This window comes from Syngnathus floridae, chromosome 16 (assembly GCF_059516105.1).
Source record: "Syngnathus floridae isolate MCC-2025c chromosome 16, RoL_Sflo_1.0, whole genome shotgun sequence".
Lineage (NCBI taxonomy): Eukaryota > Metazoa > Chordata > Actinopteri > Syngnathiformes > Syngnathidae > Syngnathus > Syngnathus floridae.
The window spans coordinates 3,005,152-3,017,960 of NC_142428.1; the positions used below are offsets into that span (position 1 = coordinate 3,005,152).

Sequence of the window (12,809 nt, forward strand, 5' to 3'; positions counted from 1 at the left end):
CACCATAGTAAACAAAATTCTCAAACGGACTTGAATTAACCTTTCTGAAACAATTTTGTTCTCCCTATAGTATTTTCGATGGTCCCTGAAGGCATCAGCCTCTACCCAATCAACTGGCTTCGGCGCGGTCAGCTGGTTTGCTCACGTGACCGCCTATTGACAGTCGAAAAAGTAGCAGAACAGGGCAAGAAAATGTCCAAATTCTTCGGTTAAAATGACTTAAAAACACGAGTAAGTAATTCCATTAACATTATCTGCCTTCTAACTGTGCTGTCATCTTTGAGTTATCCTTGTTTCTGTTTACGTGAACTTTCACTGTTGGATAATGCTGATGCTTATGCTAACGCTAACTGGACGTTTGGGCATGTGTTCAAAGAACCACTGCAAAAGATCAATACATTTGGATTAAACAGTCGATTTGGCGAGTCAAATTGTTTTTGTGGATTTTTTTCCTCTGATTATTGTGTTTGGTAGCTCCAAAAACATCTTCAATGACAAACTAACTGAAAGCAGTAGCAAGAATGATCAAGTATGCCAATTTTAATCCATTCAAATCTGACGAAAACGTGTTTATTTCTTTCTTCTTAATGTAATCTGTAATCTTTATATCAGGTAAAATTATTTTTGAAAGATTTTCAAAAAGGCAACTTTTCCTTATGGTTGTTTGTTTCAGGTCAAGAGGTTGCCAGTGTCCTACTTGGCCGTAGGAAAAACTGACCTCTAGTAAACCCTCTCATCTGCCCTGCTCAATCCAAAATGGAGTCAGCGGCGCCGGCCACGCACCCCTTCGGCTGCGAGGCGGAAACCTCGCTACGGGACCTCTTCGATTACTTCAAGCGGTGCCTGAGGTGCGGCGAGTGGGAGCTGGCCAGCGCCTGTGTCCCGCAGCTGGTGGCGTCCAAAGGGGACATCTCGGAGAAAGTGCGGGAGATTATCAAAGTGGCCGTGTGTCATCCTTATCGTTTCAAGTGAGTCAAAGTGGCCTGATTAGTCGATTTAAAAAAAAAAAAAAAAAAAAGATCCTTCCATCAATTGAACTCTTTTCCAGATGGGAGCCTGTGGGCAGTCCACACAAGCTGGCTTGGTTTTGGCTGCAGGTTTTGGAGCAATGCACCGAAGACCGGGTAATTTACAGAATATTTACAATATGTTTTGAATGACCTTTATAAAATGAAATAGTGAGCTGATTGAATTTTTGCCTAATAGATATTCACTGAATTGACAAGGGACGGTCATGTGACGTAGTTGTGCATTCTGACTTTTGATAGGTCTCCCCCAGTGTCCGAAACGAGTTAGAGTTCCTGCTGCTGCTGGAACATCTGTGCTCCGAGGGGATCCAAGAGGTTCTTCTCCAGGTTGCGGTCTTACTTCTCCTCGTGACGTTCTTCATGTTCTCTTTAGATGTGCGTTCATCTTGTGACTTTGTTCCAGCAGCAGTTGCATGACGTGTTTGCGGGCACAAATGTTTCAAGTTCGACTCATACCGCTGTGGAGCGTTGTCTGCAAACGTTACTGGAGAGGAAGAGACCAAGACTGGCACAGTGCCTCACGTATTTCTTGCAGGTAACAGCATTCGTGTAAAACCCCAGAAGAAATCACCCTTTTTTTTTTTCCTTAAAAAAATTTATTTTATTTTATAAATTTACATTTATTATTTGTTTTAATCTAAACAATATGATTATTATCTTTTCTCATTTTATTGTGGTCAACTACAGTCGAGCGTGGACGACACATTCCTGCAGCAGGTCTTCGTCCTCCACCTGCTGAGCAAACTCTCGAAGCCTGAGACGAGTTCCGAGACCCGAAACGAGTGGGTGGAGGAGATCTACTCGGTGTTGGCTTCGATGCCATCGAATCCGTCTACCGTTAGCGGCCAGATGGAGGCGCTGTGCGAGACGCTGTGGGCATCCAGATGCGGACCCCTGAAGGAGGAGATGATCCTGAGCTCTCTGCTGCGGCCGCGGTGCGACGCACTCGTCTCGGCGTACTGCTCGGCCGCGCTGAGGCTGCAGCGGGATCGTCTGCTGAGGAGCGCGCCCGACACGCAAGGTGCCGTCCAGCCCGGTCATCTCTCGTCCGTGAAAAGTTTTGTAAACTAACAGCGTGTCGTTCGGCGATCCAAGCTCTCCTGCCCGAGTCGGAGAAGCTGGCTCTCAGTCTGTGTTGCCATGACGATCGTCCGTCCGCGTGGAAGATGGTCTACTTTGAGTGCCTCAGCAGTGGGAAGCACTTCCTGGAGCAGATCTTGGTAGGTGATGATCCACAAGAATTGTTTTTTTTTTTTCAAATCAAGGTCTTGGATTCCAACTTCACAGCTTTTGTGAGTCAGATGTCCGATTTATGCCCTCGTTAATGTAGGTGACGGCGCTGGACCTGATCAAACACGAGGAGTTCTCTCAGTTGAGGGACATGTTGCACTCCGAGTTGCAGCCGCTGTGTCGCCTTCTGCTGCTGCTTGGGTGGACGCAGTGTCGTAGTCTGGGCTCGGCTCGCACGTTGCTCAACGTCCTCCATCACCAGCAGGTTGGAATCAATCAAATGTGATAAATGGTGCTAAATTAATATTTTTTGTTTTATTATCAGAGGTCAGCAAATGACTCAGTCCTGCAGGACTTTGCCAATCTTTTGTCCTCCCAGCTTGGAATACTCGAGTGGTGTAAAAACAACAACCCGTAAGGTTTTTTTTTTTTTTTTTGTGGTCTGCTACATTTGTTGATTCTTCTTTTTTGGTTTAGAGAAGTTTCCAACGAGGCGTTGCTGGGCCAGCTGCACAGTCTGGACAATCACTCGTCCCTCTACGTTCTACACTCGCTGACTCCGCTGGCTCGCTTTGAAGAGCGTCGCGTTCTCGATCTGCTCCAGCAAACGCCAGATCCTGCACAAAGTCCGCGCGCCGCTCGTCTTCACGATCAGCCCATCACCATCGTGTTCTCTTTTTGCAACCTCGTTTTTTTGTCCCACAGATGACGCCGAAGCCGTTTTGAGTCCTTCAGCGCAGAGGAGCGTCATTCTATTCCGCGGCTTCTGCGTTATGAAGTACGCCATCTACGCTGTGTGCGTCAACGCGCACGAGAGCATCGCTTGCGGCCAGTGTCAAGCCAAGCGGCAGAAAGCGGCTTGGGAGGGGACGGACCCGAGCCTCGCCGCCACTTCGACAGGAGGTTTGCGCCATCACTTTGTTACCTTGTCATTGCAAAATAGCCTTCAATATGTCTTTGTTGCCCTTTTAGGTCGCCAGTCGCTGCTCGAGCACTACCTATCCGAGTGCCAACTGTACTTGGAGGCTGTGCCCGCCATGTTCCGCCTGGAGCTGCTGGAGAACATCTTCTCACTGCTCTTCCTCTCCAGCGCCGACTTTTCTCCACAAAGCCCCAAAGACGTGACCATAACTAACCCAGGGTCCTCTTCGCCGGAGGCGACCGAGGAGGAGGACCGCGCGGATCTAGATCTGGCCCACCTGGTCGGAGACTGCGAGGGCTTCCTGGCGGATGCGGCGGCTGTGGAGGGTATCCTGAAGCTGCTCAAGGAGGGCCTGGAGGGCATGTGCGTCCTGGGCCAGCAGGAGGGACAGGAGGCAGGGCGAGCGCTTCCCAGAGAGGCGGAGGTGGCCGAGAGCGTGGGTTGCTCGGTGGCGGCCGGGAACTTCGACACCCGCCTGCAGAGGTTGTCCAAGCGCACGGCCGAGGCGCAGTGGAGGCTGCAGATCATCACCAGCAATCGGAGCAGCGGAAGCAGTGAGATGTTACCATTTCAGTATTTTTCCACAAATAATGATGCAATTTTGTTTAATTGATTTATTTCCTTTCTATTTTTCAGAGCCGGGAGGAGATTGTTCGGACGCGGCGTCTGTTACCCACAGCTGGTTGATCCCCGCCATGTTGTCTCCTCCGGAGTCTCTACTCAAGTCCTGCATCCGGCGCGGTAACTTCATGGAGGCCCATCAGGTCACTATGGCAACAAGCATCGTCGACTCCGCCTGAACCGTTCCCGTTTTAAACCACTCGATAAATGTTCCGTAGGTGTCTCTGGTTTTCGACCTGGAGGCGTCGGCTTCCTGCGGCGAGCTGGCCTTCATGGAGCGCTACACCGAAGTGCTGGTGGAGCTGGGACGAGTGGAGCAGAAGATGGAGAGCCAGTCCATGTCGTCGTCCTCCTCGTCTTCAGAGGGTTTGGGCTCGGGCCCGGCGGCAGCCGGGGCGGCGCGCTGCCGACTGGGAAGCAGCGGACTTTCCACCCTTCAGGCCATCGGAAGCGCTGCAGCCGCAGGTGAGATTGGATTATCTGTTATTCACTCAAGCTTTGACTTATTTGATATTGGCTCCCCCTGCAGGCGTGGCGTTCTACTCCATCTCCGACATTGCCGATCGCCTCCTCAGCACGCCTTCCCACCCTCTCCCGACCTTGCAGGAGGGCTACTGGACCAACCAGTCGGACTCATCCGGGCTGGTGGCCACGTTACTGAAGGAGCTCAGCCCGCCCGCCATGGCTGCCTTTGACCTGGCGTGCTGCCACTGCCAACTGTGGAAGACGTCTCGGCAGTTGCTGGACACGGCCGAGCGTCGATTTAGCGGCAGTGGTGAGAACGTGACTACAATTTGGTGGAAGCTTCTAAAATAAAAAAAATAAAAAAGTTTCCCTCTGTGGCTTTCCCCAGGCGTGCGAGTGGACCCCAAAGATCCTCGTCCTGAGAACATCTGCGGATTTCCTCTGGTTTTACAGCAGATGAGCAAGATTCTGAACCATCCCACAAGCAGTAAGTTCTCAGCCAAGATGGCGGGTGAGTGGCCAAAAATGGCTGCTGACGGCTTGTATTTTTAGAGGTCGCCGCGGGGGAGGAGCAGGTTTTGTCCAGCCCCTTTGGTTGCTGCATCCAGGAAGTACTGCTGTGTTGCCACCCCACGCTGAGCGAGGAGTGCATCTCCGCCCGACTCGCTCTGATGCAACGCTTAGCGAGCACCCTGCACGTTCTCAGCTCCGCGGCCAATGTCTCCGGTCAGTACGCTCATCGCACGGAATCGTCACCGAATCGATAAATGATGGTTTGTTTTTTTTTTTTTTTTAGAGAGCGGCTCAGCGTCATCGAGCTCCCTGATGGCGCTGCTGTCGGAGCAGGCCGGATTGAAGGCGTCCGAGCTGGACGCTCACCCGGCGCGCCGCGGCATCAAGCAGCTGCTCCGCTCCCTGGACCGGTTGTGCCCCTTCGAGCCCAACGGCGACCTGGCTAGGCCCGACTTTGTCCGCACCTTTTTGGACTACGTCGACACACTGGCGGCCATGCTGGTGCGCAGCCTCGGATCCGAAGGTGTGTTGCCGACGGAGGACGATGAGAGGAGAAGCTCTCGTTGGTTTCTTACTCCTTGTTTGCTTCAGACCAGACAAGCGAGGTGAAGCTGGGGAATCCGTTGCCGGTGTTGCTTCAAGCTCCTTCACGGCTCCTCTCCTACCTGCTGTTTGAGCGACAGGTGTCACCTGACAGGTACGCCGGCTATATTTTGATCAGCTTCATAATGACCTGAAATGACTTTCACTTCATCGTTGTGCATTCTCAAGATCTTGACCTCTTAAGTTTCAAATAAAATGGTGCTTGTCTAGGCTGCTGTCGCTGCTGCGGGAGGCGGGGCTCGGCCTCAACGTCCAGCAGGTGATCATCCAGCGATGCTGCAAGGTCCTGCACGTGGGGACGACTTCTCCAGATCAGGTCCAGGATCCCGTTCAGGCTCGAAGAGACGATGCGGTTTTCAGCGTGTCCGCTTTGACTTTGCTGCTCCGACGCCACGCCGGCAAGCACGCCTCCACGCTCGGCATGACCGAGCTTACGTCCGACGCCGAGTCCGTCTCTTTGGACGACACCTCCAGCTCGAGCTCCGCCTCCTCCGCCAACCCCTCACCACCACCCACCTCCGCCCCATCGTTTCTGCTCACGCCATCCGCCCTGGCTTTCCTCAAATCTCGTTCATCCTTGGTGGCGGCTTTGGCGTGCCTGAGTGCATCCAAAGGCGAGGGCGCCCGCTCTCAGCCCACAGGCTGGTCGGGATACTTCCGCAGCGGTCGCAAGGAGGCGCTGCTCGACGGCGAGCAGATTTCACGTGAGGCCGACACGCTCCTCCAGGACTTCCCCGTGCTCCGCTCCTACTTGAATGCCATGGCAGAACCCGTGCTGGGCCCCTCCTTCTCTGACGACGAGGGGCTCGGCGCACGGGTGTGCGGAAAGCCTCTGGTTGGACTCCTGCTGGCCGGACCTCGAGAGGAAGCCGCCAGGGGGGTCGCTGTTGACGCCTTCCAGCAGGCTCTAGCCTCCAAGGACGTGGACCGGGCGCTACGGCTGCTGGAGCTTTATGGGCCTGACTGTGGGCAGCAGGGAGAGCTAAGGGACCGCCTGCTTGCTTGGGCTGCCTTAGAAGGTGAGGATGGTCAAAAGATGTTTTTTTTTTTCTCCAAATTCTTTTCTGATGAAAATGTATATTTGCTGTTTATCCCTCGAAGGCGATGAGGAAGGCGTCGACCACCTATTCCGCGTGCAGGACCCCAACCTGCGCGCCCGCGTGGCCCTGCAGGTCATGGAACGCTGGCCCCTCTCGGCCTGCGCGGAGCTTCTGGACTTCTGCCTGGACGATGAGACGGAAGCCTCGCTCAGAGCCGACCTACTGCGGAAAAAGAAAGAGCTGGACATCTACGGCCGAGTAATGTTATACAAAATGGCATTTGGGCTGAAAATGGAATTTATCAGCAATTTTTTTTTCTGGTGACAGATGTTAGCCTTACAGCCGCCGTTGCCGTGGGTTACCTGGCAGGAATTGAAGACCGAGTCAAAAGCTAACTCTGAATCCATGCTGACCCGGATGCTGGAGGCCAAGGTGTGTCCGACTCGTCTTTAATGAACACACAAACAGAAAATACACATTTTGCTCAAGAATGAGTTTCTCCGCAGGAGTTTTCGCTGTGTGCCCAGTGGGCCGAGCTTTACCCCGTCAACGAGCAGTCGACACTGCAGCTGCAGACGGAGCATCTGCTGCATCTTCTGGATAAGGAACAGACAGATGAGGCCTTCCAGGTACCAGCTGTGCAAAAAAAAAGAACCATAACGAGCAATTGATGAGACACCAGTAGCAACAAGTCTTCTCTTGTGGCTTGTTTAGCTTCTTGAGGGTCTCGCGGTTTGCGGCCTGGACGTGTGCGAGCGCGCCCTGGACCGCCGTCCCGGCTTGTCCACCTGCCACTTTTTGGCCGACTACATGACGCTGCACTTCCAGAGGCAGGTGTCGCCGGCGCGCCGGCGCCACATCCACACCCTCAACTTGAGCTCCAAGGTGTTGCTGGCTCTGCCGCCGCCCGCCCGCCAGGACTACTTCCCCCTGCTGCCAGAGCCCCTGCTGATGCTGGAGCAGATGCTCATGAACCTGAAGGTGGACTGGGCCGACGCCACGGTACGCACCTTGAGAAACCTGTTGGCCGACCAGGAGGCGGGCTTCGGGCCGGACGCCGTCGACAGGCTCCTGTCCGAGTACGCCCGCAAGGCCTTGGAGTTCACGTGCGCGCCTCGAGAGAGGTCAAGATCCGGTCAGTGATGTTCTGAGACGGGACGTCTGCCCCTGAAGCTCGTTCTGTAATGACGCCTTTTTTTTCCCAGACTCTGTCATCAGCCTGCAGGACGCCCTCATGCAGTGTCCCGCTCAAGAGAGCAGCACCTCCGGTCGTGTGGACTCTTCAACGCCCTCCTCCGCCAGTAAATCTGATTTTGATCAGGTGACTTAATCCATGATGGGTTTCATAAAACATGGCCGCCTCTCCACTAGGCAGCACGCCCTCGCACAACTCCTCGACTCACAGCGGCGACAGAGAGCGGGACCGAGGCTCGGCGGGGAGGAAGCGGTCCTCGTCCGGCAAATTCCAGCCGCCCGAAAAGCCCCCGGACCAGAAGAACTGGGTCCCCGACACCAAGGAGCACGTTTGCATGGTGTGCCGGCGCGAAAGGTTTACCATGGTGAGCGATAGAGCCAAAAAATCATTTCTTGCTAGAAGTGACAACCATGAAGATATCGTCTCTGTCCTCAGTTCAATCGGCGGCATCACTGTCGGCGTTGCGGCCGCCTGGTGTGTCAAGCTTGCTCGGAGCGCAAAATGGCCGTCGATGGATGTCCCGGCGAGGAAGTCAGAGTGTGCGACCAGTGTTACACCTACTTTCACCCGGAGTGAGTAGGAGATAACGCTCCGAGCAGCTTTTTTTGATGATGATGTCCTTTTTCTTAGTATTTAAGGATATTGAGTCGAATTTTATTTTGTTTTGTTCCTCCGCAGTTCTGATGACGAGCTGGAATCAAGTGAAGGTAAATACAAATAAATGGCCTCTTTGCCTCGCACAGTTATTTGGGAGTTTTCACTCGAGACTTGTTCTCCTTCCACGCAGAGACGGGGAGCCCAACTTTAACGGAGGACGCTCTCGACGGCATGTTGCACCTGCCTGAGATCGCCCCCAGGCAGATCAGGCTCTCCACGGATCCCGACCAAAACCAGCAGCTGCGTCACGAGTTCTACTACGAGCAGGTTTGCGCCAAGAATGTGGCAAAGTATGAATTGTATGAGTCGGGATTTAAAATCCGCATTGCCCTATGCACCAAGGCACCTAGCGCCCACCTGTGCGTGGCCATCTTGTCCCTGCACGGCGACCAGACGGCGTGCGGCCACCAGCTCATCGACCACTGTCGCACGCTCTCCCGAAAGCTAACCAACCCGGAGGTGGACGCCTGCCTGCTGACCGACATCATGCGCCAGCTGCTCTTTAGCGCCAAGCTCATGTTCGTCAAAGTGGGACGCAACCAGGACCTGGCCTTGTGCGACAGGTGACGCCTTCAAACGTCGCGTTGATGTGTAGCCAACCTCAATCTGACCTCGTCGTTCGTTCCGCAGCTACATCGGCAAAGTGGACGTGCTTAAGATTCTGGTGGCGGCCAATTACAAACACATTCCCTCCCTGGACGACATCCTCGAGACGGTCGCCGTCACGCGGCTCCGAAACCAGCTCTTAGAAGCTGAGTATTACCAGCTGGCCGTGGAGGTGAGAGACACACTTATATACAAGATAAGAATCAAAATAACCATCAGCGCCGCCATTTTCTGCATGTATCGTGAAGGTGTCCACCAAAAGCGGCCTGGACCCGGCCGCCGTGTGGCAAGCGTGGGCCATGGCCTCGTTGAAGGCCGGGAGCCTGACGGCGGCGCGGGAGAAGTTTGCACGCTGTCTGAAGGCCCCCGTGGACCGCAACCAGATGAACTTGGGCCCCACGCTGCTGCAGGAGATTGTCAAGCACCTGGAGAGCACCATCAGACCCTTCTCGGCCACGGTACCTCCAAAGCCGGTTTCTCTTTGTGTATTGTGAAACTCACCACCAGGCCAGACCTGCTTGCTTGATATTCATGAAGTCTGCCTAGCAACTAGTGACCACGCCAAGTTTTAATTGTGACTCTGTCTTCGTGTTCTCTCCCGAAGTCTTTGAGCGAGGACATCTTGGCATCGCTGCATGAGCTAGAGGAGGCCCTCAGCGAGAGGTCCGAGTATCCGAGGAGCATCCTCCACCGAGAGTGCCTCTACTACCTGAACGCGTACGCCACTCACTTGGCGCTGGTCAGCTTCCACATGCGCCACGACGCCATGGCCGAGGCCATCTCCTACCTCCTCGCCAAGGTAAACTTCCTTTTTTGTCGTTTGCTCAAAATCCGATCCCAGTCTGTAAACCACGTGTAATCCCGTAGGACGCCCCGGACGAGGTGTTCCTGGAGGGCGTGCTGCAGCCGGCACTTGAGCGAGGGCGTTTGGGGATGCTGCAGGACGTCCTGGAGAAGCTAGACCCGGGCCTGGAGGCGTGCAGCCGCTACCTGATTGCCTCCTGCCAGTGGCTGCAACGGCGTGGCTACTTCCACACCCTCTACCAGATCCAGCAGTTCATGATGGTGCGTGTTCTGAAGTTTGAAATCATGTCGTCGGAAAAGAAGAACAGAGCTAAGTGTGGGGAGCTTTTTAAGAGAAGCTAACGTAGCGTTTCCATGGACAGGATCACGTGCGTGCGGCCATGACCTGCATCCGCTTCTTCACTCATGGAGCCACTTCCTACCAGCAGCTGGGTGACCAACAGGTAAACACGCACACACACATAAAATGAGGCAAGTTTCAATCATTTGCATCTTTGGTGTGTGTCAGCGCTGGTTGGTGCGAGCCAAAGAGCACCTGAGGACGTACCTGCAGGAGCAGCAGTCTCGCGGCGTTGTCAGAAGGAAGATGTCCCAAGGAAGCTCCTTCAGGAAGATGATGTCATCAAGCGACGTCTCCAGGTCTTGCCGCCATTTGACGCTTTGTCACGTTCCTCAGCGGAGAACAACCGATGTAACTTTTGAACGGTAGCTTGTGACGTCTATCTTTTTGCCTTCAGGCACATGAACACCATCGAGCTGCAGCTGGAGGTGACTCGCTTCCTGCATCGTCGAGAGATGCCCACTGCTGCTGGGGCGGGACCTCCGCCCACCTTATTTGGAGGCAGCCCCATGAAGGTGGAGGTGGCCTGCAAGGTGAGGTCCACGCAGTTTTTATGTTGACAGGACATCTTATGTTCTTTGTGAGTGTTATCGTTTGTGTGTTTGCAGGTGATGCTCGGGGGTAAAAATATCGAGGAAGGTTTTGGGATTGCGTACCGAGTCATACAGGTCAGCTCCGTAACGTCTTGAATTTTTTTAGCTCCATCAAATTCATCCAGATGTCCCACCGTCATTTTTTTTCTTCGTAGGACTTCCAGCTGGAAGCGCAGGCAGTGTACGTGCGCGCCGGACAGCGCCTGGTCCGCCACCGGAAATTCGGAGCGGTGCGCCAGTTGCTCAAATGCGTCGGCGAGTCGGGCACGGCCACCAAGAGCGACGGCGACGCGCTGGTCCTCAGCTGCGTGGAGGCGGCGGATAAGGGAGCGGCCGACGTAAGACGCAGATTAGGAAGATGCTGGAAAAGATGCCGTGTTGATATTTGCTTGTCTTTGTGTCAGGCGAAAGAAGTGGAAAGTCTCATTTTGGAGACCAAGAGCACAGAAATGAAGGTAAGACACCGCTGTCAATATGTCAAACATATAAAAAAAAAATTATCCTTCTCAGATCAAAGCCTACCTGCTCTGCAACAAACTGCGCCCGGCTTACTTGCTGGCCGTCAAAATGGAGGCGAGCAGGGCCGGCCCGCTGGTGCAGAAGGTACTGCGGGCGGCCGAGGGAGCTCAGGACTCAGTTATGCAGAACATCTGCCGCCAGTGGCTGCAGGAGCACCACCAGCAAGGCAACGGCAAGCAACGAGCGGGACCGGGACGACCCAACAACCAGGCCAGATAACTCCTGATGAAAGAGTGACTGTATTAACTATAAAAAAAAAAAAGTCTTTATGTACTCAACTATGTGAGCACTGTTACGTAACAACACTGCCTTTTGCAGTGCACTTGAGGCACTGATGTGAACCACAATCAATCTCTACCTCATCGAAAAAAAGGGAAGAAAATATTGTCTCAATTTGCCTTAAAAAACTTTTGACCAATACAGTGCGTGGACATAAGTATTGGGACACCTACAGGAAGCTCAGTGTGAAGACTTCCGACAAGATCCCCAGAAGTCATACGTGAGGATCTGCAAGAACTTTGGAGGGGGGAAAAAAAAAAATGTTGGTGACCCGTGAATTAATTCATGCATTCATGGAGAGGTGCGTCCCATTACTTTTGTCCATATGGCCATGTCAAGTTTTAAAGTGTTTCTGAGAATATTGAAGATGCAGCAGGGACTTGCTCTGAGATGATACTGTGGATCCATTTTATTTCTAATTTCTTCTTATGAAGAATTCTTCTTTGATTCGTCTCTGTTTTTATGTCTCTCCTGTGGTGATCATATTTCGAATTTCCTTTGCATTTTTAAATGATTTTTCACGTCAACAACTGACTTAGTAATTTCACTTGAAAAGGGATTTTGTTTTCCTCCTTTTTTTGCTGCCTTTTACTTGTGTCAAGAAAAAGCCACATTCGAGATGCATCTGAGACGTACTTGCACTCTTCATCTGCTCACTGATGCACTTTAAATTCCATGTTATTGAAAATCATAATCCTCTGCTGATACACTTGTACAAATGATGATGCACACGTGATTTTTCAAATTTTTTTTTTGTTATGCTGAATAATAAAAAATGACCTACAATTTGGTAAACAGCTTTACAGATGTCATGTCTGCAGGATTAGTGGAAGAGACTGAATAAATTATAAAAAATAATTTGTTTTTATAATCATATAACCGTCTTTTTAGAAAAAATATACAAGCCACCTTATTCTAATTTTAGGGCAAGGAATGTGAAAGGGACTTCCGGTAAGAGACTTCCGGTCAAATGCTATTGGTTAAAATTATTTCCACTTAACCGAGCGGCGTATTCGAACGAATTTCTACGCACGTTTTCGGAGCTGGTTATACTAACAAGCAGTTTAACCTGGGACTACAACAGATTTATAGTTTTTAACTGGCTTTCTCGGACGAGGAACGTGCTCGTTGTGAGCCTCCAAAGATTCCAGGCTTCCAACAGGTAATAACAAACACTTAATGAATTAGTTTGGAAATACCGCCTCCATTTTGTTCTGTTTTTCATGGATGAAGCACGCAACGATAAGGTCGGGTGTTGTTTAAATGTTTGTGTGAGACTTTGATATTTGTCAACCTCCAAAATTGTTTGCTGCAATATTGAAATCGATCGTACTAATATTTGCAGCGAGCGTTTGGAAGTTCAGGAGTGATGAATTTTGACAAATGATTGCGCT

At 52.2% G+C, this 12,809-nt stretch overlaps 1 protein-coding gene across 1 annotated transcript; it reads left to right on the forward strand.

Annotated features, from left to right (window-relative positions):
- The first annotated feature begins 70 nt into the window (after positions 1–70).
- Positions 71–12,210, forward strand: zfyve26 (zinc finger, FYVE domain containing 26). Its single transcript, XM_088400810.1, has 41 exons — positions 71–231; positions 674–968; positions 1,049–1,124; positions 1,269–1,355; positions 1,435–1,563; positions 1,716–2,049; positions 2,124–2,248; positions 2,359–2,523; positions 2,584–2,672; positions 2,736–2,884; positions 2,964–3,161; positions 3,231–3,734; positions 3,817–3,944; positions 4,020–4,266; positions 4,331–4,576; positions 4,655–4,753; positions 4,819–4,992; positions 5,063–5,302; positions 5,371–5,476; positions 5,593–6,401; positions 6,484–6,680; positions 6,750–6,854; positions 6,929–7,051; positions 7,137–7,557; positions 7,628–7,723; positions 7,794–7,981; positions 8,053–8,189; positions 8,296–8,324; positions 8,405–8,541; positions 8,617–8,837; positions 8,905–9,052; positions 9,129–9,338; positions 9,485–9,679; positions 9,748–9,945; positions 10,047–10,127; positions 10,193–10,323; positions 10,422–10,557; positions 10,633–10,692; positions 10,773–10,955; positions 11,022–11,072; positions 11,128–12,210. Exons 2-41 carry the CDS (start codon positions 757–759, stop codon positions 11,353–11,355), a joined length of 7,392 nt encoding a protein of 2,463 aa, XP_088256936.1. The 5' UTR covers positions 71–231; positions 674–756; the 3' UTR covers positions 11,356–12,210.
- Positions 12,211–12,809: the final 599 nt, after the last annotated feature.

What these genes read in the sequence shown, in the direction of transcription:
- zfyve26 (XM_088400810.1), top strand. Translation starts at nt 757, where the DNA reads ATGGAGTCAGCGGCGCCGGCCACGCACCCCTTCGGCTGCGAGGCGGAA. An exon ending in CCCGGATGCTGGAGGCCAAG is followed by an intron (nt 6,855 to 6,928) that starts GTGTGTCCGACT and finishes GTTTCTCCGCAG; the next exon opens with GAGTTTTCGCTGTGTGCCCA. An exon ending in AGGTGGAGGTGGCCTGCAAG is followed by an intron (nt 10,558 to 10,632) that starts GTGAGGTCCACG and finishes GTGTGTTTGCAG; the next exon opens with GTGATGCTCGGGGGTAAAAA.